The sequence below is a fragment of the Nansenia antarctica genome, assembly GCF_963989245.1.
Source record: "Nansenia antarctica genome assembly, chromosome: 1".
Taxonomy (NCBI): domain Eukaryota; kingdom Metazoa; phylum Chordata; class Actinopteri; order Argentiniformes; family Microstomatidae; genus Nansenia; species Nansenia antarctica.
This window is the reverse complement of record NC_137674.1, coordinates 76,027,410-76,054,332: the sequence shown is the minus strand read 5'-3', so window position 1 is coordinate 76,054,332 and position 26,923 is coordinate 76,027,410. Positions and strand designations below refer to the sequence as shown.

General features: G+C 43.5%; 1 protein-coding gene across 1 annotated transcript; it reads left to right on the top strand.

Annotated features, from left to right (window-relative positions):
* Positions 1–14: 14 nt before the first annotated feature.
* On the top strand, positions 15–26,891 carry LOC308153096 (polycystin-1-like protein 2; the record flags this gene model as incomplete). The annotated part of the gene is made up of 35 exons (XM_080526192.1): positions 15–339; positions 762–920; positions 1,186–1,374; positions 2,745–2,855; positions 3,094–3,241; positions 3,581–3,810; positions 3,891–4,298; positions 4,424–4,539; positions 8,351–8,524; positions 8,750–8,887; positions 9,024–9,167; positions 9,317–9,441; positions 9,572–9,692; positions 9,841–9,972; positions 10,040–10,265; positions 10,432–10,622; positions 10,730–10,960; positions 11,095–11,196; positions 11,646–11,824; positions 12,162–12,308; positions 12,409–12,608; positions 12,709–12,944; positions 13,127–13,391; positions 14,278–14,753; positions 14,854–14,950; positions 15,122–15,262; positions 15,555–15,740; positions 15,914–16,244; positions 16,362–16,495; positions 16,590–16,717; positions 16,924–17,084; positions 17,213–17,423; positions 26,229–26,330; positions 26,419–26,550; positions 26,736–26,891. 35 exons carry the CDS (start codon positions 15–17, stop codon positions 26,889–26,891), a joined length of 6,552 nt encoding a protein of 2,183 aa, XP_080382318.1.
* Positions 26,892–26,923: the final 32 nt, after the last annotated feature.

The following is a 26,923-nucleotide window of genomic DNA, read 5'->3' as shown; positions in this document are numbered from 1 at the left end:
GTGAGGAGATGGAGATGGACAGCACCGCTCTCTCCCTGGCGATCGTGACAGCTTTTCTACTGACGTGGCCGTCTTGCGCTCTTGAGGATGAAACGGAGGCTCTGTCCTGCCCAGAGTACCAGGAGAGCTTTGACGGCTCCTGTTATGAGTTTGTGGGCCGCCAGCGTTCCTTCCTGGGGGCGCAGGGTTGGTGTGAGCGCGGAGGTGGACACCTGGCCTTCATCCTGAATGACGAAACCCAGCAGTTCCTCCAGAAGCACCTGGAGCTGGAGCGAGACTGGTGGCTAGGACTGGCACCTGCCTCCCCGAACCTAACACTGGACTCTGCTGCAGCAGAAGGTAAAGGGCCAGCCAGGGAACTGACGTAGAAGGAAGGGGGAAAGGGGATTCAAAGTTTGTCATTGCACAGAGTACAACGAAATGTATTTATGCTCTAGAGGGGGCATCTAGGTAAGGGGTCAGAGCCATTGAAGGCGACCCTAGAGAAATTAGGGGTTCAGTGCCTTGCTCATGGACACTTCGACACATGGCCAGCCGGGGATTCGAACCACTGCGAGCTGCCGACTTTGCGATCATTAGACGCTGGCTCTACTGTCTGAGCCACAGCCAAGCCACATCAACTGTGATGTCATTGAGTGGGAGGTGCCTTTAAGGCCCCACCAATGCATTATAAAACAAAAAAACTCTAATTTACAGTTGTGTTGTACAGTAAGGGTGAACAGATGTAAGTCATGTTGTGGGGATGTTATGTACGTCCTCAGGTCCTCTCTCCTGGCTCGATGGCTCTGATGTCAGCTACTCCAACTGGCTGGAGGACCCGGCTCCTGGGGCCGGCTGTGGCCACATCCTGAGGAAGTCTGCGTTCCAGTGGGAGGCCACAGACAACTGTAGCCAGGAGCTGCACTTCATCTGCCAGTTTGGTTTGTATTTGCTGTGTGTGTGTGTGTGTGTGTGTGTGTGTGTGTGTGTGTGTGTGTGTGTGCTTGCTCCGTGCAAGTGAGATAGAGATAGAGACAGAGAGAGAGACAGAGAGAGAGACAGAGAGAGAGAGAGAGAGAGAGAGAGAGAGAGAGAGAGAGAGAGAGAGAGAGAGAGACAGAGAGAGAGAGAGAAATAAGAATAAGAATGTACCTCCATTACTGAGTGTTCAATTCTTGTTTCCTCCTGTTTGCTTCTTTGTCTTAGAATCAGGGCGTTCCATTGCCTGTGCAGACCACAATGCCACACTGCAGTGTGGTTCCGGTCAAGTGATAGAGGTGGATGACAGCTTCTACGGTCGTAAGACGGTTCACTACTGCCAGTCACATCCTGCTTCCTCACCCACATCCACTCAGGAGGAGTGTAGCTGGATTGATGTGGTCAATGCAGTCAGAGGTATGGGGTGAAGTGTCATACTAAACATCACTGGGTAAATGCATGGAAATATGTTGTCTTATATATGTTTTCCATATGTGTGGTTACATCTCGTTTGATCATTAGAAATGTTGAATTGTCAGTTTTATCCATGTAAGTTTGTCCCATTACTCATGATATGGAAGTGGTTTGGAAAACAATGGAGTACTAGGTATAGGTTAATACAACTGCATGGTGTACAGTATTTAAACATTGAGCTTTTTACTGTTTGTTAAAAAGCTCAATAGCATAAAACAAATACACAAACGGCCTGAATACACTAAAAACTATTCAAACTACACAAGGATCAATTACAATACAAGTGCTGTATGTACAGTATTTAAACATGAAACTTTTAAGACATGCTGGATTTGCACAGAGCAGAACTGTAAATATTGTAAACCAAACACTACTTACACAAAGAGCCCAGATGCACAGAAGCACTCATGAAACTCAATTCCACTTCAGCAAAGCCACCTCAAACCACCACAAACAATGTCTTTGTGTTACACATAAAAACCATGAAAAACATATTGATGTTAACATATCAATGAAAGCAAAGCCACTAAGCGAAGCCTTCCTTTGAAATTATATGGATTGATGGCTCGTTAGATAAATGGAATCCAAATTCACCACCGTCAATATTGACCTTTGCATTTAAGCTATTTCTTAGTGTTTCGTGTATGAATGACAAATATTAGAGATGGCATTGTGAACCGTAATCTGGACAGTGTGCCCTGGTACCTTTCCAATGAATTATCTTTTCAGAGCAGGCCACTTATTCATCATTAGTCATAACTTAGTCATCTCCATTCACTCTGGGTCATCTGCAGGACACTACTATGGACTGCAGTTCATATTGTAAAACAAACATAGCTTCAACAAAAGGCCCAGACACACTGAAACTCAATTTCACTCTAGTAAGTAGCTATTGGAAAAGCACCACAAAAGATGAATTTGTGTCACAAAGAAAACAATAGAAGCCGTATAGATGAGGGTACCATGCTAAGATGGAAATCCAACTCGTCCATTGAAATGCTTTGGAGGGTTGTCAGGTGAATGAAATCCAAATACACAGACATCAATATTTACCATTACATTAGTGCTTTGGCTAGTGTTTCATATATGAATAGCAAACAATTGTGAAGGTAATGTGACTAGACCGTGTACATGTTGCCTCTACAATAAATGATACATTCAGAGTAGGAATACTTCAATCTATGATGATGACGATGATGACTTTTAAGGTTTTAATATAACACTTGCAGAGGTGCCAAAATCAGCCATTTTGCTGTGGTTTGATAGACCGTTTTTAAATGTTCCATCTTCATTGAACTCTACGTCATATGCAGGACACTGCCATGGACTGCAGGCGTGCCACGCCACTGCAGATGTGTCCTCCTTTGGTGAACCCTGCCCAGGACTGGGAAGCTACCTCTCTGTGGAGTACCACTGCAAAGACGGTCAGACCACTCTACCCCCGTCTATCTCACTGTCTGTCCCTCCCTCAGTTGGTTTTGTGTAAACACTTCATATTACATATAAATACACAATTTAAAGTGATGATAACTAAATGCATTTCAAATATGTAATAATAATAATACATACTATAATTATGGATGTTCTTTATTTTGGTTGTACAATTGTGTTCCTTGCATTTCAATCGGTTTTTAATCTTGAGCTGTTGTCTGTGACCCACAGGTCTCCGCTTACTATTGGACAGGGTGGCCGCTGTCTTTGATGATGTACCCATCACAGTGAAGTGGCTGCTCCATCCATTCCAGGGTAATCTCACCTGCACCCTGAGTGCTGGAGATGGGCACACCATCGACCCCTACAGTCCTGAGGAGTGAGTAGCAGCTTGTCTGACAATCAGATAGGGGCCTAATTCATTCACTAGTTTAATATTATTATTATTATTATTATTATTATTATTATTATTATTATTATTAATAATAATAATAATATATATATATATATTATAATCATAATCATCATCATCATCATCATCATCATAATTATTATTAGTAGTAGTAGTATTAGTATTATTATTATTATTATAACTTTTATTTCTATAGCACTTTTCCTGCAAACATTGTAGCTATTATTAACTAATAATTAACTAATTAGATAATATTAAATAATAGGTTTTTCTGCAGTACCATCTATATATTTTGTCCTCTCACAGGGTGGACAGCAATGTGGTGCACAAATACACCCACCCAGGTGTCTTCATGGTTGGGGTGGAGTGTACCACCAGTGAGTGGCATGTGACAGCTCAGAAAACCATCACCATTCAGGAGCCCATCTGGGAATTTGGTTTAATCAGGTGCTATAGCATGAACCAGTCAGCAGAGGGCACTAGCTGCAAGGCTCTCTACAGCAGCCCATTCCAAATCCAGGTTGAAGTAGAAGCAGGTAGGTGAAACCAACATGGCAAAAATCCAGAAAAAATGTAGTTAGAATTAGGAGTTACTTTGCTACTTTGCTGTCTACAGGTACAAATGTGACCTACACCATCCAGAGAGGTGAGACTTTGATGGCCAATTCATCGGTGGTCAGAGGAATCGTCCCCCACAACATCACCATAGGTCCAGAGATGGGGAAGCAGCTTGGTCCTGGCTGCCACCAGCTGACCCTGCATGCGTCTAACAGGATCAGCGCCCTGGGAGTGTCCACAGAGCTGCAGGTTTGCCTGGTGGAGCCTGTTGAGGGTCTACAGGCCTCACTGATGGTGGAGGAGGGCGTGTGTCCAGACTCTGACCTCTACATCAGTGTCTGTCTGGACCAGGGAGCCCCAGTGCAGCTCTTCTTCCAGGTGTCTGGAGACAATGACAGCTTCTCAGAGACTAGAGACCTGCTAGACAACAGCCTGCAGGTTTATAATATCTCAACCACAGTCCAAGGTGCAAATCCTGTTTCGGATATCAATTGAGTTTCATCCAAACTATAATTGAATCAGAATATAGATACGAACGTATTCTGTTTTCTTGGGCATTCATATTGTACATGCTTTTTTCTTCTTTTACAGGAGCTTTAAAAGTGAAAGTCAGAGCCTGGAATGTCTTCTCAGACATGGATGTGGATATGGACACTGCTGTCTGCCACAATCATTCAACACTCAGAAAGGATGACCAAGGAAACTCAGTAAAATATACATTTATTAAAATAAATAATTGATTGTGTATATATACAGTGTGTGTGTGTGTGTGTGTGTGTGTGTGTGTGTGTGTGTGTGTGTGTGTGTGTGAGTGTGTGTGAGTGTGTGTGTGTGTGTGTGTGTGTGTGTGTGTGTGTGTGTGTGTGTGTGTGTGTGCGTGACAATGTATTGTTCTTCTTTAGTATTTTATGTCTCATGATTAACTTTGATCATAGAATACTGTGTAAGTACAAGCCATTATGACTTATGCGTACATTTCTTCATGTTCAGAAAGCTGTGCATGTTAGAGTTCCCAGACATGGTGCTTCACAATCAAACTTGGATATCACTGCCAGTCCAAACACTGTGGCTGACTACAGCCGAAGTGTCATACTGACTGTAAACGACTTGAGTAATGTCCGTGAAATCCAATCATCAAATGTAAATTATGAGTGGAAATGTGGTAAGTACATGTCTCACCTAAAGCCATGAACTACACCTCACAATATTTAAGCATAACTCAATGTAGGGCAGCAAACAAAAACTTAAACGTATGTAGTTTACATGTTACATGTCCTTGTCCTTATTTTGGTATTCAAACATTTATATTATATTGATATTTATATGTATCCTTTTTATTCCCACACATTCCAATAGAGAGACAATGTAAATGCCAAGGTAAAACAACAGAGGAGACGCATGAGATTCTAACAAATTGTCTTCCAGAGGAGCCCTTCCTGTTTTATCAATACAAGTTTGAAGCGAAGAAGAATAACCATAAATTGGCAAGAGCATCCAAATGCATCGCCGTTACTCCGCCACGGTTCCCAAATGTCCGTATCAGGTGAGAAGACAATTAACACTGCACGGCATTTTGTTAGTGTGGCTAGTTTCGCATGGTCAATTTGATCAGAGTTGAGATGTTAAATGAATGTCTTAGACTTAGAAGATCTGGTGTTTGATTAAAAAAAAGAAATCATTATTCTTTCAGGTGTACTGAGAATTGTCAGAATCCAGTAAACGTAAATAAGGATGTAATGCTAAAGCTGATCTGTAACAACTGCCCGTTAGTGGCTTGGAATATTGAAGACACACGTCAGTACAAGGCCTTATCTTTGACAGTAAGTGTGAACGTTTCTATATTACACATGTTGCATTCATAAAGTGTGTGCACTAACTGATAAACAGGGCATGAATTTATCATTTGTTGTCACAGGATCCACACAGGTAAGATCAATTAATGCATAAACTAATTGTCTGTTCACTGCGTCATATATAATCGTGAGGCTGTCTGTCAAGTCAATGTCGATGAGGACAACATTTTGTATTAAAAACTTTGTTTCCATCTAGAAAGAAATCAAGGAGTGCTATGAGAAGGCAGGGACGAAGCCTCTGATTCTGAAAACAGATGGCGGAGATCAATACAGAATAACAAAGGAAAATCTGAAAAAAGCCAAGATAATGTCTCAGAATGTCAAAATTATAGCTTATGGTGGGTATTCATCCATTCACTCTACAACATTATCTATATGCCATTTAGCTGGCGCTTTTATCCAAAGCGACTGACATTGCAGTGAGTGCATACATTTTGCAGTATATGTGGTCCCAGCAGAAGTCAAACCCACAACCTAAGCACTGTTAGTGCCATGCTCTACCAACTGAGCCACAAAGGACCATCATAGAGTTTTAGTGTGATGGTATAATCCTAGGATGTCCGTATGTTGAGCCAGTCACCAAAGTGTGCTATATTAGCCTTTGAGATGATAGTAAATCTGAAGGCCATAGATTTATAAAGGTACCCAACCTCTTCTCAGACGAAGGGAGTTGCTGACTGTTTTGTTACACATAAACAATGTTAGTGCTTTTCCAATTGAGTTAGTAGTGTATCATTTGATCATGAGGCAATTCATAGACAGAATGTCATCTATTTATAAGTATCAACGTTGTATCAATCTAACCTCACCAACTTTTGACTGGTACTGTGTATCATCTCTCTATACATACCTAGGTAAGCATGAACCTGGCTATGCCATGTACACCATTAATATACCAGGTGCAACACCTGCACCGAGAGCTACCACCCTACCTGCACCACCTGTGGCTGTTACCACACCACGTCAGGCTGGTATCACCCCTCCTGCTACGACTCCGCCTAGGAATGGTATCACCCCTCCTGCTACGACTCCGCCTAGGAATGGTATCACCCCTCCTGCTACCACCCTGTCTAGGAATGGTATCACCCCTCCTGCTACCACCCCGTCTAGGAATGGTATCACCCCTCCTGCTACCACCCCGTCTAGGAATGGTATCACCCCTCCTGCTACCACCCCGTCTAGGAATGGTATCACCCCTCCTGCTACGACTCCGCCTAGGAATGGTATCACCCCTCCTGCTACGACTCCGCCTAGGAATGGTATCACCCCTCCTGCTACGACTCCGCCTAGGAATGGTATCACCCCTCCTGCTACCACCCCGTCTAGGAATGGTATCACCCCTCCTGCTGCCACCCCGCCTAGGAATGGTATCACCCCTCCTGCTACCACCCCGTCTAGGAATGGTATCAGCCCTCCTGCTACCACCCCGTCTAGGAATGGTATCACCCCTCCTGCTACCACCCCGTCTAGGAATGGTATCAGCCCTCCTGCTACCACCCCGTCTAGGAATGGTATCACCCCTCCTGCTACCACCCAGTCTAGGAATGGTATCACCCCTCCTGCTACGACCCCACCTGGGACCGATACCATCACTCCTGCTATGACCCCACGTGGGACTAATACCATCCCTCCTGCTACGACCCCACCCGGGACTGATATCACCCCACCTGTGGCTGCAACCAACCCATCTCTGACCGCCACCACCCTACCAGTTACCACAGTCCTGATAACCAACACCAAGCCCTTGTCCTGTAGCATTTTCCCTCTGACAGGCACCGTCATGGTTGCATTCACAATCACCTGCACAACACAGTCAAACTTCTGCTCCCGAGAGGCTTGCCAATACTGCATTCAAACTGACGCAGGTGAGCATCCCTACTCACAGATGAGCATACCTACTCACAGATGAGCATCCCTACTCACAGATGAGCATCCCTACTCGGCAGTATTTCAGTTTGAGGACACTTTCTATCATCGACGAGTAGAAGTTTAGTGACTGATTTATTTGTATTTATATTTTTTAAACTGCAAACACACTTTACTTTTCTTTATTTACCTGTATACTATATACTTATATATACACACAGCTCGGTTTAATAATTTCTTTATTCTAATCTAGACATTCTTTTTTTTCTTAGCTTTTTTTATCTTCACACTTGCTTTGGCAATGTAAATGTATGTTTCCCTTGCCAATAAAGCCCTTTAAAATTTACATTTGAAAATGTATTGAGGGGGAAGAGGTGGGGCAAGGCATTAAACACCCTAACCCTAACCCAATGAACATTATATAATGCTTCCAAATGAATCAAAGACTGTCATCAGATCATTTCTCTTTCAGGCCAACATCTGCGCTGCAGTTCTACAAATGAAGTAAAGTCCATCTTCCTCCCTCTTGGGGAGAGCAGCAACAACTACATTTTGTCTTTGGTGGCAACTGAAATAAATGGGATCACTAAGACCAAAACCACTATCACCACAGAGGTTTGTGGTGATCAAAAAGCATAACTAGCATTTACACATTCTGATTGAATGTGTGGAGTCTTGCCCATTTCTGCTTCATAGAATTTTACGACACATTTTTACGATAACATTAAATGTAATAATAACATTTGAAAGTTTGAAAGGTTTACAACAGAAATAAGAGGCCTAAATCTTTTCTCTCCAGGTGCGGAACGCTGAGTCTTCAGTGCAGGATCTCCAGTCTGTGGTTAAGGACACTGTGGTTCAACTAGAGCAGCAAGGGCTGCTTTCCGGGGAAACACTGGGGCAGATGTTCCAATCTGTGTCCGACATGCTGAACCAGGACTCCAACGCGGCGGAAAAGGGTGCCAGGATGGAGGTATGAGGAGGAGGGGTGGTGGTGGTGGAGGTGGTGAGGTGGTGGTGGTGGTGGAGGTGGTGAGGTGGTGGTGGTGGTGGTGGTGGAGGTGGTGGTGGTGGTGGTGGTGGTGGTGGTGAGGGTGGAGACGTTAGTCATTGTGCATACTTCATTGATGTTCCAGGTGAGATCATTTATATGATACATGGTCCAAGTATCGTTGTTCAATGTCGGTGTCTCCTAAAGCTACGTGAACAGATGCTGTCCAGTTTATCCACTGTACTGCAGAACACCCGCAGCAACTCAACTCAGGAAGTGCAGGTGACGGCCACAGCAGTGGTAGGACTCACCCAGATGAGTGATGAGCTCAGTCCCTCTGCTCAGGTACTGTACATTTGGATAGCCCCTAATAATAAAAAAAAAAATAATTGGGAAGAATGTTTACAGCTACGGAAAACATCCTGTAATAAAACATATTCATGAAAATATGTCAATGTTGTGCTCTGCGGTCCACCTCTAGGTGGAAGCTAGCTCCCTGGTTGCAGACCTCAGCTCCTCCCTCCTCTCCATGAACATCAGTCAGGATGGTGGAGCTGAGGAGGTGGTCAATGCAGCTACACCTATCGTGGAGGCAGCCAGTAACATGCTGGCCTTCACTTCAAACGTGAGCACACTCTTTTCCTTACCGTCACAGAGTCTGTCACACCAGGAATGATGCCGAAATATGGATATTCTATTTGAATTTCTACTCTATTCCAGCCTAGTCTATTTGAATATATGATATCCTATTCATCCCTGCTTTGTCCCTGGCAGAAGAAAGTCTCTGATTCTCTTCTCAGCGGCATGAGCGACATACAGAGTGCACTGTTGAATGGGAAAGGGGTCGGTGAGGACCCAACCATTGTCAGTGTCGCTGGTATCAGCATTTATGTCAAGAGGTAAGAGGAGTGGAGGCAGAGGGGATGAGAGGGACCTGTAAGCCAGGCTTAAGCCAGACACAAACTGCGGAAAAGTTTCTCACTGAAACATTGCCTCATCATATTGAGTGTTTATTTTGCCCTCTTGTAGAGCACATCCAAAGACCATCCAGATGCAGTCCATAAGCATCCCAACAAAATCCTCCTCCAGCTTTTCCCTCCCTCACCTGGGCAGGGATGTCCTTAGACCGAAGGAACCAGTGGATGTGCGAGTAAGCTTGCGTGTATGTGCATGTGTGTGTGGTAATATAGTCTGTAGTCTGTAATACTGGTAATAGTTCAAAAAGTTTCATTTTGTTGTTGTTTTAGGTAGGGTTCAGAACCTCCCTCTCTTAACTCCATAGTCCTCTTGTGATCCAGATGATGAGTTTTGAGAAGAACCCACACTGCTGCAGTGAGGGCGGGAACATCAGCGGCACTGTGGGGTCTTTGTCCCTCACCAGGAAGGATGGCTCAGCCATACCAGTAGAGAACCTGCCAGAGGAGATCGAGGTAAGACCTCTTACCGATCCCTTCAATAAGCAGTCATGTTCAGGTTGTAAGTATCTCCTCTTCACAGATCTTCTTGCCAAGAGTTAACGGTGGGCAGGTGAACAGCTCAACCCTGGACTTGGGTAATTACAGTACCCTGAAGATAGACGTCCCTTCAACGGACGTAACCCTAGTGCTGAAGGTTCAGCCCTCGAAGGATATAGCCTTTCAACTGCTCCTGGGGTTCAAGGACTACCCCGAAGCTAACAAACACGTAGCCAAGACTCAGATGCCTCACGTGGCCACCACACAAGGTGATGCACCTTTTGAAGGTGTTTGTAAATGGTGGAAACATCCAACATTTGTGAAGCATGATGAATGGTTAACATTGTGTGTGTGTGTGTGTGTGTGTGTGTGTGTGTGTGTGTTTGTGCGTGCGTGCATGCATGCATGCATGCGTGTGTGTATTTCTTGGTACAGAGGAGAGATACACCTGGATACTGAGTCCCAAAGACAGGGCAGCAAACGTCGGGGTGCACTACCTGGTGGTGAGACCCATTGTAGAGCCAGGGATTAAATCAGTCAATGCCACTGTGTCTGTTACCTCCATCGCCGCCCAGTGCAAATATTGGAATGAAACCAAATCCACCTGGAGTGAAGATGGCTGCAGGGTGAGTGTACTATAACAATTACTATAACAAGTACTATCATTTGACAAGCAACACGTTTCCCTGAACAGTCCAACCATAATGCTATAAACCAACTATTGTCTCCTTAGGTTGGTCCTTTCACAACACCCTTCGTCACCCAGTGCCTATGTAATCACTTGACCTCATTCGGGAACTCTTTCTTCGTTATGCCCAACCTTGTGGATGTGTCCCGCACAGCGGAGCTCTTTTCCACCTTTGCCAATAACCCTGTGGTGGTGTGCTTTGTGGGCTCCATCGTTGTTGCTTACCTCCTGGTGGTCGTGTGGGCACGCAGAAAAGACATCCAGGATACAGGCAAGGTCTGCCTCAGACAACCACTACCGCCATTAGGGATGATTTTAGACATACAGTAGATTTGCGATTGATTGTATTCATTATCTTTGCAGTTAGTTTCGATATGTGTGATTTAACTCCAAATAATATTGTTGTCTAGCTGAAGGTGACAGTGCTACAGGATAATGATCCCTTTGCTGAGTATCGTTATATGCTGAATATCAGCACCGGGCATCGGCGTGGTGCTTCCACCTCCTCTCAGGTCAGTTAGAGTTGAGCCATTGCACTACTGCTGGTTACACACACCCCTGGTCATTGATGTGAACACTCTATTACCCTTTTCACTACTACTGTTTAAAAATACTACCTTTGCACATACCATATTTTTATACATGGCACATACCTCTTTTTGATATAGCCTCTATTTATACATCTGTATAGACCATGCTGTACATAGCTATCTTAACTGTACATAGCTTACTACTATCCATCTCCTGTATATACCTGTATATACTTGCCATACTGTACCTGTCACTATCACTATGATGTTTTATATCACCATTTGCACTTCTGGTTAGATGCTAAACTGCATTTCATTGTCTGGTACTGTCTGGTACTCTGCAATGACAATAACGTTGAATCTAATCTAATCTAATCTAAAACAGTTTCAATGGAAATATGATATGTCCTGTCCCTCTGTGGCTACTGCAGGTGACAGTGACTCTGCTGGGCACGGAGGGCGAGAGTGAGCCCCACCACCTCATAGACCCTGACAGGCCCGTGTTTGAGAGGGGCGGGGTGGACATGTTCCTGCTGACCACACCCTTCTCCCTGGGAGAGCTGCAGAGCATCAGACTCTGGCACGATAACTCAGGGGGACACCCTGCCTGGTAAGTAAAGGGCAGGGGGACACCCTGCCTGGTAAGTAAGGGGCAGGGGGACACCCTGCCTGGTAAGTAAAGGGCAGTCGGACACCCTGCCTGGTAGGGGGGGACCTGTCATCAAAGCTGATTAATTGATCTCTCAAAATTGAAATCCTACGGTTAATGAGTAAAATATATGTATGTTAAGGTCTCACAATGTATTTCTTTTTAGAATAATCCATTCTCAAAATCAATACAACATTGGATTGCAGGAACAGTGCAGAATAACTGGCTACCTTGAAATGTTCCATTTAAGCTGGTTAAGAGTGAAGATAGTGGATGATAGCTGATTGTTTTCATGCAGGTACTTAGACAAGGTGGTGGTACAGGATCTAGAAACTGGACAGAAGTGCTACTTCCTGTGCAACTCATGGTTGGCTATCGATATGGGTGACAGCACTCTTGATAACGTTTTCCCTGTTGCCACCGAGATGGATTTGAAGGGGTTCAGGTGAGATACAATACGATTGCACCTTGTAATGGCAAAAGTGTGAGGAAATTCTACCAAAAATGTCTCTCATGGTAACCAAATCTTCATATGCTGTCAACAGTCATCTGTTCTTCACGAAGACAGCAAAGGATCTGTGTGATGGCCACATCTGGTTCTCTGTGGTCAACCGTCCCCCAAGTAGCACCTTTACATGTGTACAGCGAGTGTCCTGCTGTTTCTCTCTGCTGCTCTGCACCATGCTCACCAGCATCATGTTCTGGGGTATTCCTACCGACCCCACTGAGCAGACTATGGACATGGGTAGGAAAGCCTGCACAATGAATACTGTTTGGAGAGACATTTTCACGTGTGATGTGAGCTAACCTTCTCTCCCCCTTCCTTTATCTTTCTCAATCTGAAGGTCCTATCACGTTCACCTGGCAACAGGTGATGATTGGAGTTCAAAGTTCATTCATCATGTTTCCAGTTAATCTCCTCATTGTGAGTATATTCAGAAACACTCGTCCTCGAGAGAAGAAGCCTGGGAAGCCCAAGGCAGAGACATCCACGCAGGGGAAGACTGGCCGTGTGTCTCCCTCTCAGCCACCCTCCCCACAGAGGGACCACAAGGAGATCACACCAGACACTGTCATCAAGGTGAAGATCGTCTGTTCACACCTCTGAATTACTTCAAGTCCTCATAGTGAAAACCAATGAAAATCTACAAATCAACATATCTACGTTTATCTTCTTATTATTTTTTTTCGTTTTCGTGCTCAGCCTAACTATTGATCAATATACCTCTGCATATTAGCAAGTTTGTTATGTATTCATCACAGGACATACAGAGAATGGCCCAGTCACTCTCCAAGGCCATGAAAAGCCCCATCCCACGTCTGGAATTGGAGTTGGGGCCTGGAGGAAAGACAGACATCAACACTCTGCTCTCTCTTGTGGAGGACATTATCAGGCAGCAGAACAGGGCTGGCAAGGAGTTCTCCACAGACACCCCCAAGAAAGACGGATCTCTCATCCTCTCACTGGAGGCAGTCAGTCTGCAAGCGACATCCCCAGAATCCAAATCCCACATAGAGGTTAATCAGGGTGTGTTAGAAGTGTAATACTCTGACCACAGTGTAAAGTAAAGCTTATATGTGATAGGGTCTGGTTAAAAAGTCCTCAAGTAGGGCAATGTAATTTTTCATGTTTTTTAATGTTTTTTCCAGATGATGAAAGTACAGATTGTAAGCTTTCAAATGATGTGTCTGAAAATAGTTGAAGAAGATTACTTATTTGAATGTTGGTACGCCTCAAACCAAATAGCGGAGAAACACGCTCTGAATCAAAATACACTCAAAACAGCTGCTAGTAGGCTAGCGCTAAAAAGGAACATTTCTGCAAACATCTAACTACATGTTTAGCACATCACAACACGCTGATAGAACATCAACAGGCTAAAAACACATAACTACACATAATTAGATGATCACATAGTCCTTGCTTTTTAACACATCCTAAAACGTAAGTTTGTTTACAAGCAATGTATCGCTTACCCAGTAGCCTATGGCAGACGAGACAGTGAATCCATTTCTCAAATTAGTATTTACAGTATATGTACAGTATATGTAGTATACTGTACAAGTATATGTACAAATACTAAAGAGTTTAGTGATCCTAAAACTGTTGTTTGTTATATCGAGTGGTCTTTTCAACACTTCAACTTTTGTAATATGCAAAAAAACGTAAAACAACTTTTTAAAAGACGTTTTTTGCTCATTTGTGCGACTTGAGAATTGGCAACATGCTGTCCTTTTCACCAGACCGTGTCATCACATTTGCATGATGTTATTCAGCACATTCAGAGATGGGCAGGGCTTATTTATATTAATGGGTAAGATCAAACAAATATGTGGATTGCTGTGTTGCCAGAGAACAGAGGTTGATGTATTATCAGGCCTATTAACAGGTCAGTTGATTGCTGTGTTGCCAGAGAACAGCCTGTGTGGGAGTCCAGAGAAGACTGGGGACGGGGACCAGAAACGGAGCACCAACAGCCAGTATTTGTACCGGCAGCTACGCCACGTTGAAAAGGAGTTGAGTCTACTGGGACCCTCTCGCTTCCCCGACCCAGACAGTTACCGGCGGGCCGTGCAGCAGGTGCAGGGCATGAAGGGTTTGCTGGAGTCCCACCTCTCCTCCTCCAGCCTGGGAGGGGACCAGCTGGCTCACAGCCCCAGCCCAGCAGAGAGTATTGACGGGGACAGCAGTAAGAAAGGGTGCTGTCAGGGAGGGCTCCCCTGGTGGTTTGTGTTTGTGGGCTGGATACTGGTGATAGCGACCAGCAGTGTGTCAGGATACTTCACCATGATGTATGGGCTGACCTATGGGAAGGACCGCTCTGTGAGCTGGCTCATCTCCATGGTGGTGTCCTTCTTTGAGAGTCTCCTCATCACTCAGCCTCTGAAGGTGAGACACATCACACTACTACAATATACTGTATGGCATCATAAGCTATAATTCTATACAATCATATATAATCTTGGTATTGTTCTGTCAAATGTCACAGGTGTTTGGTTTGGCAGTCTTCTTTGCTCTCGTTCTGAAGAAAGTTGATCAGGAGGAGTGTGGAGAACCACAGCTACGGGAAGCTCTAAGAATTCGTGGTACAGTACTTCAGTCTCACAAACCTTTAAGCTTCCCTCTCATTGAAAACATGTTGTTATTCATAGTACAGTAGCTGAAACTTGAAGCTCTGAGGAACTAGTGTTTATTTGTACATGAGACACATTTACAACAGTCAAGACTGATGTGAAATGCATTTATTCCACCCACAGATGATTCTGACGCTGTGCGGGTAGCCAGGAGAGATAGCACATGCAGCTTCTACGAGCCCCCTCTTCCCACCGACATTGAGAGGATGAGGAACAATATGATCAAAGAGCAGAAGGCCTATGCCCTCATCAAGGAGATTCTCAGTAAGTCTCCTCAATACATCTAACTTTTATTATACCAGGTTAAGCTCGTTGAGATTTAAAATGTATTTTAGAAGAGAGATCAGGAGAGGCTGTTAGAGGCAGAAATTGGAGGACAGACTGATTGTAAATTCCATTCCATGCATTACAATGAGCCTGTTATCTGATTTCTGTCTCCACTAGCCTCCCGGAGAGAGGTCCGACCAAAATAGCCAAACACAGTTACAGACAAACCAACATTGAACACAACAGTACCTATCGGTGCATGACTATAAGGTGTGTGTTCTTGTTGCAGCCTACATGGGGTTCATGTGGATGTTGCTCCTGGTGGCATACGGCCAGCGGGACCCTAACGCTTACTTCCTGACTCGGCACATTCGGCAGAGCTTCAGCAAAGGGATCTCAGACAGCATGAGTGACAAAGACGTGTTCACCTGGGCCAACACCTCTCTACTCAGCAACCTCTTTGGACAGTACCCAGGTCAGATTTATATTGTAAAAATCCTAGAGACAATGACACATACAAAATAAATAGTCTTGTAGTGAAAGTGTGGCTTACAATTTTGATAGTATTAATCATACATGTGTGCCTTGATGCTGTCTCTTCTGGCTTATAACTTGCTGTTGCCTTTTTGATATGCTGTGTTTTTTTAGGGTTCATCACAGATGGTAACTCCAAACTGTTGGGTAATGTCCGTCTTCGCCAGGTGAGGGTGCGGAAGAACTCCTGCCAAACCGCCCGCCCCATGCGCCAGGCTGTACCTGACTGTCGTGCTCCATATTCATGGGATATAGAGGACATGGGCTCCTATGGGCCAGGTTGGAACCGTTCTGGGGGTGAGAACGCCTCCCCGTTCCACCGTAGTCCCTGGCGGTACCAAACCCAGGCCCGACTCAGATCCTCCCCCATCTGGGGCACTGTGGCCCTCTATAGGGGAGGGGGGTTTGTGGTGGACCTAGGCCCACGCTCACACAATGCTAGCAGGTAAACCAGAACAGAAGAATGCCTCATAATAGCTCAGATCTTGTGAGGAAAAACAGTTCTTCCCTTTCAGTGTTGAGGATTGAGCATGTCCTGATGAATGTCCTCTTTGTCCTGCAGATCCCTTCGGTATCTGTTTGACAACACGTGGCTTGACATGTACACCCGTGCAGTTTTTGTGGAGTTCACTGTGTACAACGCCAATGTCAACTTTTTCTGTATTGTCACGCTCATACTGGAGAGCACAGCTGTAGGTAAGACAGCCACTATAGCATTGGATGAAAACAACCTATTATGTGTTACACCCAAAGGATAGACTCTCAGAATACCTATCTAATTCTCTCTCAGGAGCGTTCCAGTTTCGCAGTGAGCTGTATAGTGTTCGTCTGTACCTGTCCACTGGTGGCCTGGACATCGTTGTCATGGCTTCTGAGATTATTTATTTCCTCTTCATCCTCTATTACATGTTTGTTCAGGTAAGCCTGTCTTTACATAGCTTTACAAAACGTTTTAATGCCTCTTTTTTACCAAACACCAATGGGCTATGCTTGCTCTAGCAGAAAACATCAGTAGGAGAAAGCCTACAACATTTAGGCTGCCTACTAGCGCCATCTCTAGGCCAGCATAATCCCGGAATATTTGTGGCCATGAAGTTCCTCCTCAGTCTGACTCTTCCCATCAGGGCAAGCTGATGAAGCAGCAGAAGTGGGCGTATTTTAAGAGCAAGCTACACCTGCTGGAACTGGCCATCATTATCTTGAGCTGGAGCGCGCTGTCTGTCTTCATCCAGAGGACTCTGCTGGGGAGCCGGGACATGGCATACTACCATAACCACAAAGACCAGTGAGTGAAGTGAACACACTTTTGAGAATCATTGGTAGAAAATAAATTCTATTTCATTCTTCATTTTTATAGAGAAATCAAGGCTCTATTTTCCAGAGTGAAATCCAGTTTCTTTGCTCTCGGTTTAGGTTTGCCAGTTTTCATGAGACTGCCGAAGCTGATGCAGTGCTGGGGTATCTGATTGCCTTCCTGGTGCTGCTGGCTACAGTCAAATGGTGGCACCTGCTGAGGCTCAACCCCAAGCTGCACATGATCACAGCCACACTGCAGCGGGCCTGGACGGACATATCAGGCTTCCTCGTGGTCATGACCATCATGTTTCTGGCCTACTCCATTGCTGTAAGGGTTTTAAACACTATGTTCCAACTTCCATATCCCACATTGGCAGCTGCTTGCTGCAATCTACCTGCATTTTAATACAGTCCTCTTTTATGTGGTGTACCCAGAGGCGCCCCGTCCATAGAGGCAACCAAGGCAATTGCTTGGGGCTGTCAGGCCAAAACCTGCCGTTTGCCAAAAGCTGCCGGGGGTGCGGCCTAACGCGTCACGACCAGCTGGCACGCGCACGCGTCACGACCAGCTGGCGACTGTGACACGTCAGTCTAGTGTTTTTGAAACCTCCGTTTTGACAGCCCATTAGCGAAAAGCTTTAATTTGCCTCTACAAGTGTTAATATGTCATTTTATGAAGTTTTAATATGTTTTCAGGCGAGAAAGTAACCATATATATTCACAAAATGTATCCGGTTTATCAAAATAACCCGTTTATATATGAAAACACATATAATGCTATCGCGTCTCCACAGGCTAAAGTACAACTACACTCATATCCTCAACTTATGTCCTAATCACACTACTGTCATACAAGTCGTACCTTCTCCTTGACATGGACATACACACCTGCTACCTTCTTTGAAAGAAATCGCGATTTATTCAGTGAAAACTAGTACACCATTCAACATAGCATAACAATAGCATAGCATTCGCGGACACAGTCAGGCAATGCACCTAGCACAACAATAGCATAGCATTCGCGGACACAGTAACATAGACAGATAGACAGCTACACAGATAGACCGCTAGACAGATAGACAGCTAGACAACTAGACAGCTAGACAACTAGACAGCTAGACAGCTAAACAGCTAAACAGCTAGACAGCTAGACAACTAGACAGATAGACAGCTAGACAGCTAGACAACTAGACAGCTAGACAACTAAACAACTAGACAACTAGACAGCTAGACAGCTAGACAGCTAAACAGCTAAACACCAAGACAGCTAGACAGCTAAACAACTAGACAACTAGACAGCTAGACAGCTAAACAGCTAAACACCAAGAGCTAGCTGTCTAGTTGTCTAGCTGTCTAGTTGTCTAGCTGTCTATCTGTCTAGCTGTCTAGTTGTCTAGTTGTCTAGCTGTCTATCTGTCTAGTTGTCTAGCTGTCTATCTGTCTAGCTGTCTAGCTGTTTAGCTGTCTAGCTGTCTAGTTGTCTAGCTGTCTAGTTGTCTAGTTGTCTAGCTGTCTAGCTGTCTATCTGTCTAGCGGTCTAGCTGTCTATGTTACTGTGTCCGCGAATGCTATGCTATTGTTGTGCTAGGTGCATTGCCTGACTGTGTCCGCGAATGCTATGCTATTGTTATGCTATGTTGAATGGTGTACTAGTTTTCACTGAATAAATCGCGATTTCTTTCAAAGAAGGTAGCAGGTGTGTTTATGTCCATGTCAAGGAGAAGGTACGACTTGTACGACAGTAGTGTGATTAGGACATAAGTTGAGGATATGAGTGTAGTTGTACTATAGGGCCAATCCCAATTCACCCCTAGCCCTTCGTTTTCACCCCTTTGGCTCGATTTGCGCGTTCACGTTTAGGGCGAGGGCTGTCCCAATTCATATTTCATCGAGGGCTAGGGGTAAGGGGGAGGGCTAACTATTACTTCGTTTCGAGCGATTCCAGGACCACACTAGCTTCGAAGGGCTAGGTGTACGCTACCCCTTGATACCAGGATGCATTGCGAATCATCTACAGAAATCTTATGTCGCTCTATTCAATGCGGAAATGTCATTTTAATTCTCTGTAATTACTTATTAATAAAGATTTGAAAAATTATGATAACCATCTTATTGTCTTAGTTTAATGTCATTACAATGCATTATAGACCTTTTATTTATAACACGCATAACCCAAAAATCGCTTTTATGTCGGTGCTGTGTCTAACGTTACAGTAACGCAACGCTGCATGACAGTCGAGCATTTCAGAGATGTACAGTCATAAATCAATTATTACCTGTGGCGTTTGACAGCGGATGATGGTACACATATGTAAAGTTATCTATCAAACGTTCGGCTGACTTGTACATGATGCGCATTTTGACCTATTTCCACCCGCAATCTAATCCGAGCAGTTGTTATTAAGTAATATTATTAATGGGTTGTATCATTCATTTCAATGCATTATAGACCTTTTCTTTATAACAAGCACAACAACAACAAAACGTTATCATGCCGATGTGCTGTGTGTTAACGTTACAAGCTGATTTGTGCATGACAGCCGCGCATTGACATATTTCCATGTCTGATGTCTAATGTCTGATGTACTAATGTCATTTCAATGCATTATAGACCTTTTCTTTATAACAAGCACAACAACAACAAAACGTTATCATGCCGATGTGCTGTGTGCTGTGTGTCTAACGTTACAAGCTGATTTGTGCATGACAGCCGCGCATTGACATATTTCCATGTCTAATGGCATATGACACGCGAAATGTAACTACAGTTAAGGATACGCGTAAAGGATGATGATATATCACCGTTCGACTCTACTGAGAAATGTTTCCGCTTATTTGTCATCTCTCCTTCACGGGCAAATGTGGCCGCGTCCCCAAGAGATCCTCTTTCTACGTTTTTGACCACCACTATGATGGATTGATTTTTGGATTCTAGACGACGAATTGTTCTGAGAAAGGCGCTTGGTAACGTGATTTTTGGACAACGCTTTATGACTACTGATGGACTGGTTGTTTTGGTTGGAGTCATTCATTGTCATTAAATTCATTGTCATTATTGCGATGTCCACAAAAAAGACATCGCTGACGGAAGAGACTAAAAAAGGAACGTCTAAACACTACAGTGTGTTGATAACAAACGAAAATAGATGCTTATAGCACACGCAACAGAAATAAACACAGCTGAAGAAGGCATTGCGAGATGTGAGAATTCGCCGGCAACACAACGTGTCAACCGTACCGCGTGATGACGTAGGCGCCGTGAAGGGCCGTCCCAATTCATAGGGCTTAGATTTCAAGGGGTAGGGCTTGTGACGTATTCGAAGGCCTTGCCCTCGAATCGAGTGACACTCGAAAACGAGCCATAGGGGTAGAAAAGAGAATCGGGATTGGGCCTAGCCTGTGGAGACGCGATAGCATTATATGTGTTTTCATATATAAACGGGTTATTTTGATAAACCGGATACATTTTGTGAATATATATGGTTACTTTCTCGCCTGAAAACATATTAAAACTTCATAAAATGACATATTAACACTTGTAGAGCCAAATTAAAGCTTTTCGCTAATGGCGGCCAAAACGGAGGTTTCAAAAACACTCGCCAGCTGGTCGTGACGCGTGCGCGTGCCAGCTGGTCGTGACGCGTTAGGCCGCACCCCCGGCAGCTTTTGGCAAGCGGCAGGTTTTGGCCTGACAGGGCCACCAAACAAAAAGGGCCTCCAAATTTTTTTTTCCCCAAACATTTTTTTCCACATTTTTTTTTTTTCCAGATGGGAGTGTTACATTAGTTTTCTTAAGATAGGATAATAAATAAATCTGTTCAATGGGCATTTGCCAAAGTAGCCTACTGTTAATCGGTATTTATCCTGTATAGAATAGAATAGAATAGACTTTATTGTCGTTGTACAGTTCTCTATACAATGAAATTGTAGTGGCTCTTCCGAAGGTGCAAAAAAACAGAAAACATATTCACATATTCACAAACATATACACATATAAGATAAACATTTATGAACATGTCTTATGTCTACTGTTCAGTGTCTACTGTATGGTGTATATGAAGATGTTATGACGTTTTATCATGAAAATAATTAACAGCAAGCTAGATCCAAAACTAGGGCCGGTGGAGGAGGGCAATTGTCACATTGGACAGACTACCAAAACAGAAAAATAAAGTATCTTAACGACAGCAAAAGTGATGGATGTCAGAAATACATTACCTGGAGATTCAATAAGGTACTTTTATATGGCAGGATATGGGTTAGGGTTATATGACACCTGTAGCGAGATAGATAGATAGAGCCAAAAGTAAAAAGTCGCTGAGAGACGCAACCAGGGTCTGGCTGGTAATTGTATGACGCGCCAAACAATCCGCTGAGATGAAAAGTACGTTTTAGAGCATTTATTGAATAGAACAATCAAACTTGGCGATCAAAACCAGAAAAATAACAAACAATGCGTATAGAATATGCGTATAATGCGGTCAACAAAAATACATCGCTCCCCTCTCTCTCCACTACCACCATGCAAGGTGCGCAGGTGCTTAAATTACCTTGCAATATCATCCCCCATAACCATATGACTTCTCAATACGGTGATCTAGGCAATAAACAAACAATCAAAGTAAACTCACAATAAACCCATTAGCCTGTTATACTAAATACCCCCTAAATTATATTCATACCTCCTACAACACCTCAGGCCTTTGGGTCGGGTGGTTCATGGAGGCAGACTGAAAGGACAGACATGCATTGCCTATTTCATAAATGTTCTCCATATAACGACGTCGATCATTGATCGGCAACGACACTATATAATTGTTTGCCTGACTGGCAATCGGATTTGGGCAGTCTGGGGATTTACACGGCAAATCAAATGAAGAACTACAAATCCCTGATGACAGGGAGATGACGTATGACTGCTCTGATGAATCAACCCCTAGGCTATTTCATTATTTTCTCTATATAACGACGTCGATCATTGATCGGCAACGACACTATAATATAGTTTGCCTAACTGGCCATCGGATTTGGGCTCCTAATATCTAAAAAGCGCTACGGTTTTTTTATTTTATCGGATTAAAGTAGCGAAGACCAGAAATTCCCATTGACCGCCAGTCAAACTTCTCCCCTTCTATCACCCAAAAAGGGGCGTGATCATTCTGATGACAGGGAGATGACGCGCAATTGCTCTGATGAATTGTAGTTTATTGATAGCTGGCTAGTCTCGCGGTGCCAGCCATTTCCACTTCCGCTTTGCTCTCGCTCCAAACGTCTGGAGACCTTTATCCAAAGAACGGATTCTATGTGCCGCCCGGAGCGAGCGGCAAATCTAGGACACTGATAGGCCGGACCGATGGGAAGCACCGCCCCCCCGTCCTTCTCATTGGTTCAGCGGGGCAGTTTTTTTTTTAAGTTAACTATTCATTTGTTACGTATTTATTTGACATCTGGGTACAAAATACAAATAGTTAATACATCATGTAGCCTATACTAAAGCCTTTAAAAATGATTCATGATAAGATCCATCATTTACATGCATTTACATGCATCATTTACATGCTCCATGTTGCATGTAATTTGTATGCTACTTGTGGTCCAGTATGTCGCAATGTGTACTAGGTTTGATTGATTGATTGAAAACTTTATTAGAATGTTTGCAGAAGTAGGTACATGAAAGTACATATTACATACAAGGTCAAACTAAGAGGATAAAAACCCAAGAAAGCCACTGGCTTATTTCAATTGGGGTCCTTGATTTTCAATTCATCGTTACATGTAAGACAGACATAAGAAAAGAACTAGTACTATCTACATGATAATACAGACAAATAACTATTACTATCTACAAGATAAACGTACATCCATCATGGGAAGAACAATACAACAAAACATAAGGTATGTACAGCGGGTAGGACAGGTGGGGACATACACCACAGGTGGGGGCGGGGGACAAAACACAAAGTATGTACAGTGGGTAGTTCAGGTCTTTTAATCTGATTTTTGTTTTAGAGGGTCCAGTTATGGATTGCAGCCTCCTGTAAATGTTTTTTGAGAGTGGTTTTGAAGGTGGGCAGTGTTTTGCACTCCTTTAAGATTATAGGAAGGGCGTTCCACATCTTTACTGCATAGTTTGCAAACGAGTTTAAACCCTTGTTTGTGGTGCAACGCGGTTGAACGTGGTTCGTGGAGCTTCCTCTGGTGTTGTAGGTGTGGACGTTGTTCACTTTTTGGAAGTATGTTGACAGGTACTTGGGTGTCTTTGTGGTGTAGCGTATCTTGAAGACTAGGCCCAGTGCAAGCTGCTGCACTCTGTCAACTACTCGTAGCCAATCAAGGCTCAAAAAATGAGCAGCGGTTAGATGTGTCCTAGGGTTGAGGCCTAGCAGAAGCCTAACCAGTTTATTTTGGGCTGTCTGGAGTCTTGTTTTATGGGCCTTTGTGGTTCTATAGTACCATGATGTTACGGCATAGTCGAAGTGACATTGAATGAGAGCTCCTGATAGGGTCCTCAGTGTGTTTTTACTGACAAGTGAGGATATCCTGTACAAGAATCTAGTTTTATGGTTCACTTTTTTGATTACTTTTGCTGCCATTTTATCTCCGGAAAGATTTGCCTCTAAGATGGAGCCCAGGTATGTAATATCCTCTTTTCTTGTGATATTAATGTTACCCACTTTTATTTTAAAATTTTCAGCCTTTCTGAGTTTAGATGGGGATCCGTATAGGATGGTTTCAGTTTTACCTAGGTGTATTGATAGTTTATTGTCAGCTAGCCAGATGCAGATTCTACTTAGTTCAGTGCTTAGCGCTTTTTCCACCTGCAATATGTCCCTGTCAGAGACCAGCAGAGCCGAGTCATCCGCGAACAGGAACAAATTGCAATTACATGCTGATGACATGTCATTCACATATATTAGGAACAGTAAAGGTCCCAATATGCTTCCTTGTGGAACGCCGCAGGTCACTGGGAGGGGGGGGGACAGTGTTCCGTTCACACTAACCACCTGTTCCCTCCCCTCTAAGTAGGATTGCATCCAGCTCACCGATGTTCTATCGAACCCAATTGCTTTCAGTTTATCTAACAATATGTGGTGATCTACTGTGTCGAAGGCCTTCTGGAGGTCCAGCATGACCATGCCGCAGTACTTGCCCGAGTCCACCTCATGGTTGATGTGGTCGTTCAAATAGAGAAGGCATGTGTCAGTGGAATGGGATGTTCTGAATCCTGATTGAAATTCATACATCAGCTTTTTTTCGGTAAGGTACCTATCGACCTGTTCATAAACTATTTTTTCCATACGTTTCGAGATGGAATTAAGAATAGAAACAGGTCGGTAGTTGCCTGGGTCTAATTTGCTTCCTTTTTTATACAGTGGGGTTACCCTTGCTATTTTAAAGTCAAGGGGGACGTGTCCCTGTTTGATGGAGAGGTTTATTATGTGGGTGATGATTGGGGTAATGGAGGCAGCTGAGTCTTTTAGAAATCTGGCTGGAATATTGTCATGGCCCGTGGCCTTTTCTGAGTGTAGAGCGCCTAGCTTTTTAAACACCTCATCGTTTGACACCATGGAGAGTTTAAAATCATCATTGCGTACACCCAGTTTGTTGTAGAACGCACGGATGTGCTCTACACCATAACGCCCTGAGTGGGGTGGTAGATTGTTAACTAATTTAGTGGCTATGGTTGTAAAGAAAGTGTTTAAGCACTTAGCCACATCCAGCTTGTCTGTAAGGAGAGAATCACCAGATTTTATGCTGATGTTTGTAGACCTGGTTTTGAGTTTTTGACTGCAACCTAGTTGGCTATTAAGTAGCTTCCAAAGGTCACGTGGTTTGTTTAAGTTTTCTTCGATTTTGTTATCGAGGTATTCTTTCTTAGCAGATTTGGTCATGGTAATTACCTGATTGCATAGTTTGTTGCATTGTTTTTTAATTTTCTCAAAGTGGGTTTTGTGATCTTCGTTTAAGTGTTTCACTAATTTTGATTTGCATTTTTGAACTTCAGAGCATTTTAGGTCTCTGACTTTCATAGCATTTAGAATGTCCGAATTCATCCATGGTTCCGATCGGGTTTTAACCCTGGTGGTTCTCATGGGGGCTATACTGTCAATAATATTTAGGAATTTGGTTTTGAAACCTAGCCATGCCTCTTCAACCTGTGTGCATTTTAGTTCATCTAACCAGTCTTGATTCTCCAGTTTATGGTTTAAGGCCTCACTAGAATAGGATTTAAGGGATCTAGTGGTTACAGTTTTATGACCGCCAGCCTTGGGTTTATGTTTTTTACGAGTGCAAAAGATCATGTAATGATCACTTAGCCCACATACAATAACCCCACTCTTGGAGATTTTGGACTCATCCGATGTTAGAATGAGATCTATGGTGGTTTGAGTAGAAATACACACCCTAGTGGGTTTGGTAATTTGTTGACGGAGACCGTGTAATTCAGAAAACCTAGTGAAGGATTTGAAAACGGATGCTAGGTGTGCTACTGTACCTGTGGTCATGTACTGTTTTTACTGTTTTTATGTAATGTGCTTTGCATGTTTTTATGTGCTTTTATTATGTCAAATGTAATTGTTGTATTGTGGCTGTCTTGGCCAGGGCTCCTTTGTAAAAGAGACGCTAGTCTTTCAGACTGTTTTTTTACTTACACACACACGAGCGCGCGCATATGCGCGAACTTCGTAAAACCGTATTATATTTTAGTGTCAGGGAAATAAATACATTTAAAAATGTCCACATCGTCACCCGCCTAAGACCCTTACCAGGGGCCTCCATAATGTTGTTTGCTTAGGGCCCCCAAAAGTCTAGGGGCTCCACTGGGTGTACCCTACTTCTTGTGTGTGGTGTATGCATGTCCTTTTTTTTTTTTTTTTTACTTTTTGTCACTCCATTCACCTACAGCTGAGTGTATGACAAAGATAAGGCCTTCAAACAACACAGTAAAGAGGAGCGGGTATCCTGTATATTGTGTAAATGACCATTACAATTTGATTTACATCAACAGATGCAGATGTGTTTCAACAGAAACTGTTTAATAATGTACTAATGCAACACAATTATATCTACTGTAACAAACAGTGTCATCATTCTGTAAAACTGTTTAAATCTAATTATTATCCATCTACAGACTAATCTGCTGTATGGCTGGAAGATGTATTCATATAGGACTCTCCTAAATGCATTTACCACCATGGTCAGCTTGCAATTGGGCATCTTTAACTATGAGGAGGTTAGTTAATTCTATTACAGTTCTATTGCACTCTGACAATTGATTCATGCAGCTATTTGATTGGTGGTTATTTTTCCTTCCAATCCAGGTTCTGAATTACAACCCCCTGCTTAGTTCATTGCTCATTGGCTCCTGCATTGTGTTCATGACTTTTGTGGTGCTGAACCTTTTTATCTCTGTCATCCTGGTGGCATTCTGTGAAGAGCAAAAGCACCACAAGGTACAGTACTGTTTCAGAATTGGATTAGTGATGCGCTTGTGTTATGTTACTTACATGTACAACTTCATGTTGATTGTCTTATTTCGCAATCAATATATCATTGTTATCGTCACTGTCACCTCAGTGTAAAGTAGTCACTTGGCTACACGTTCTTAGAAACTTAAGGTCTGTTCTCTGTTCCACAGCCATCAGAAGAGGAGGAGATTGTGGACCTGATGCTGATGAAGGTCTGCAGCTTGTTTGGAATCAAATGGAAGATAGAGGATAATAAAGAAAGCAACAGTCCCAAGGAGAATGGTACCGCTGCCACTAACAAAGGACCGTCCTCTATAGAAGAGTAGGATCTTCCATCAAGACTTCTTGTGTATCTTTG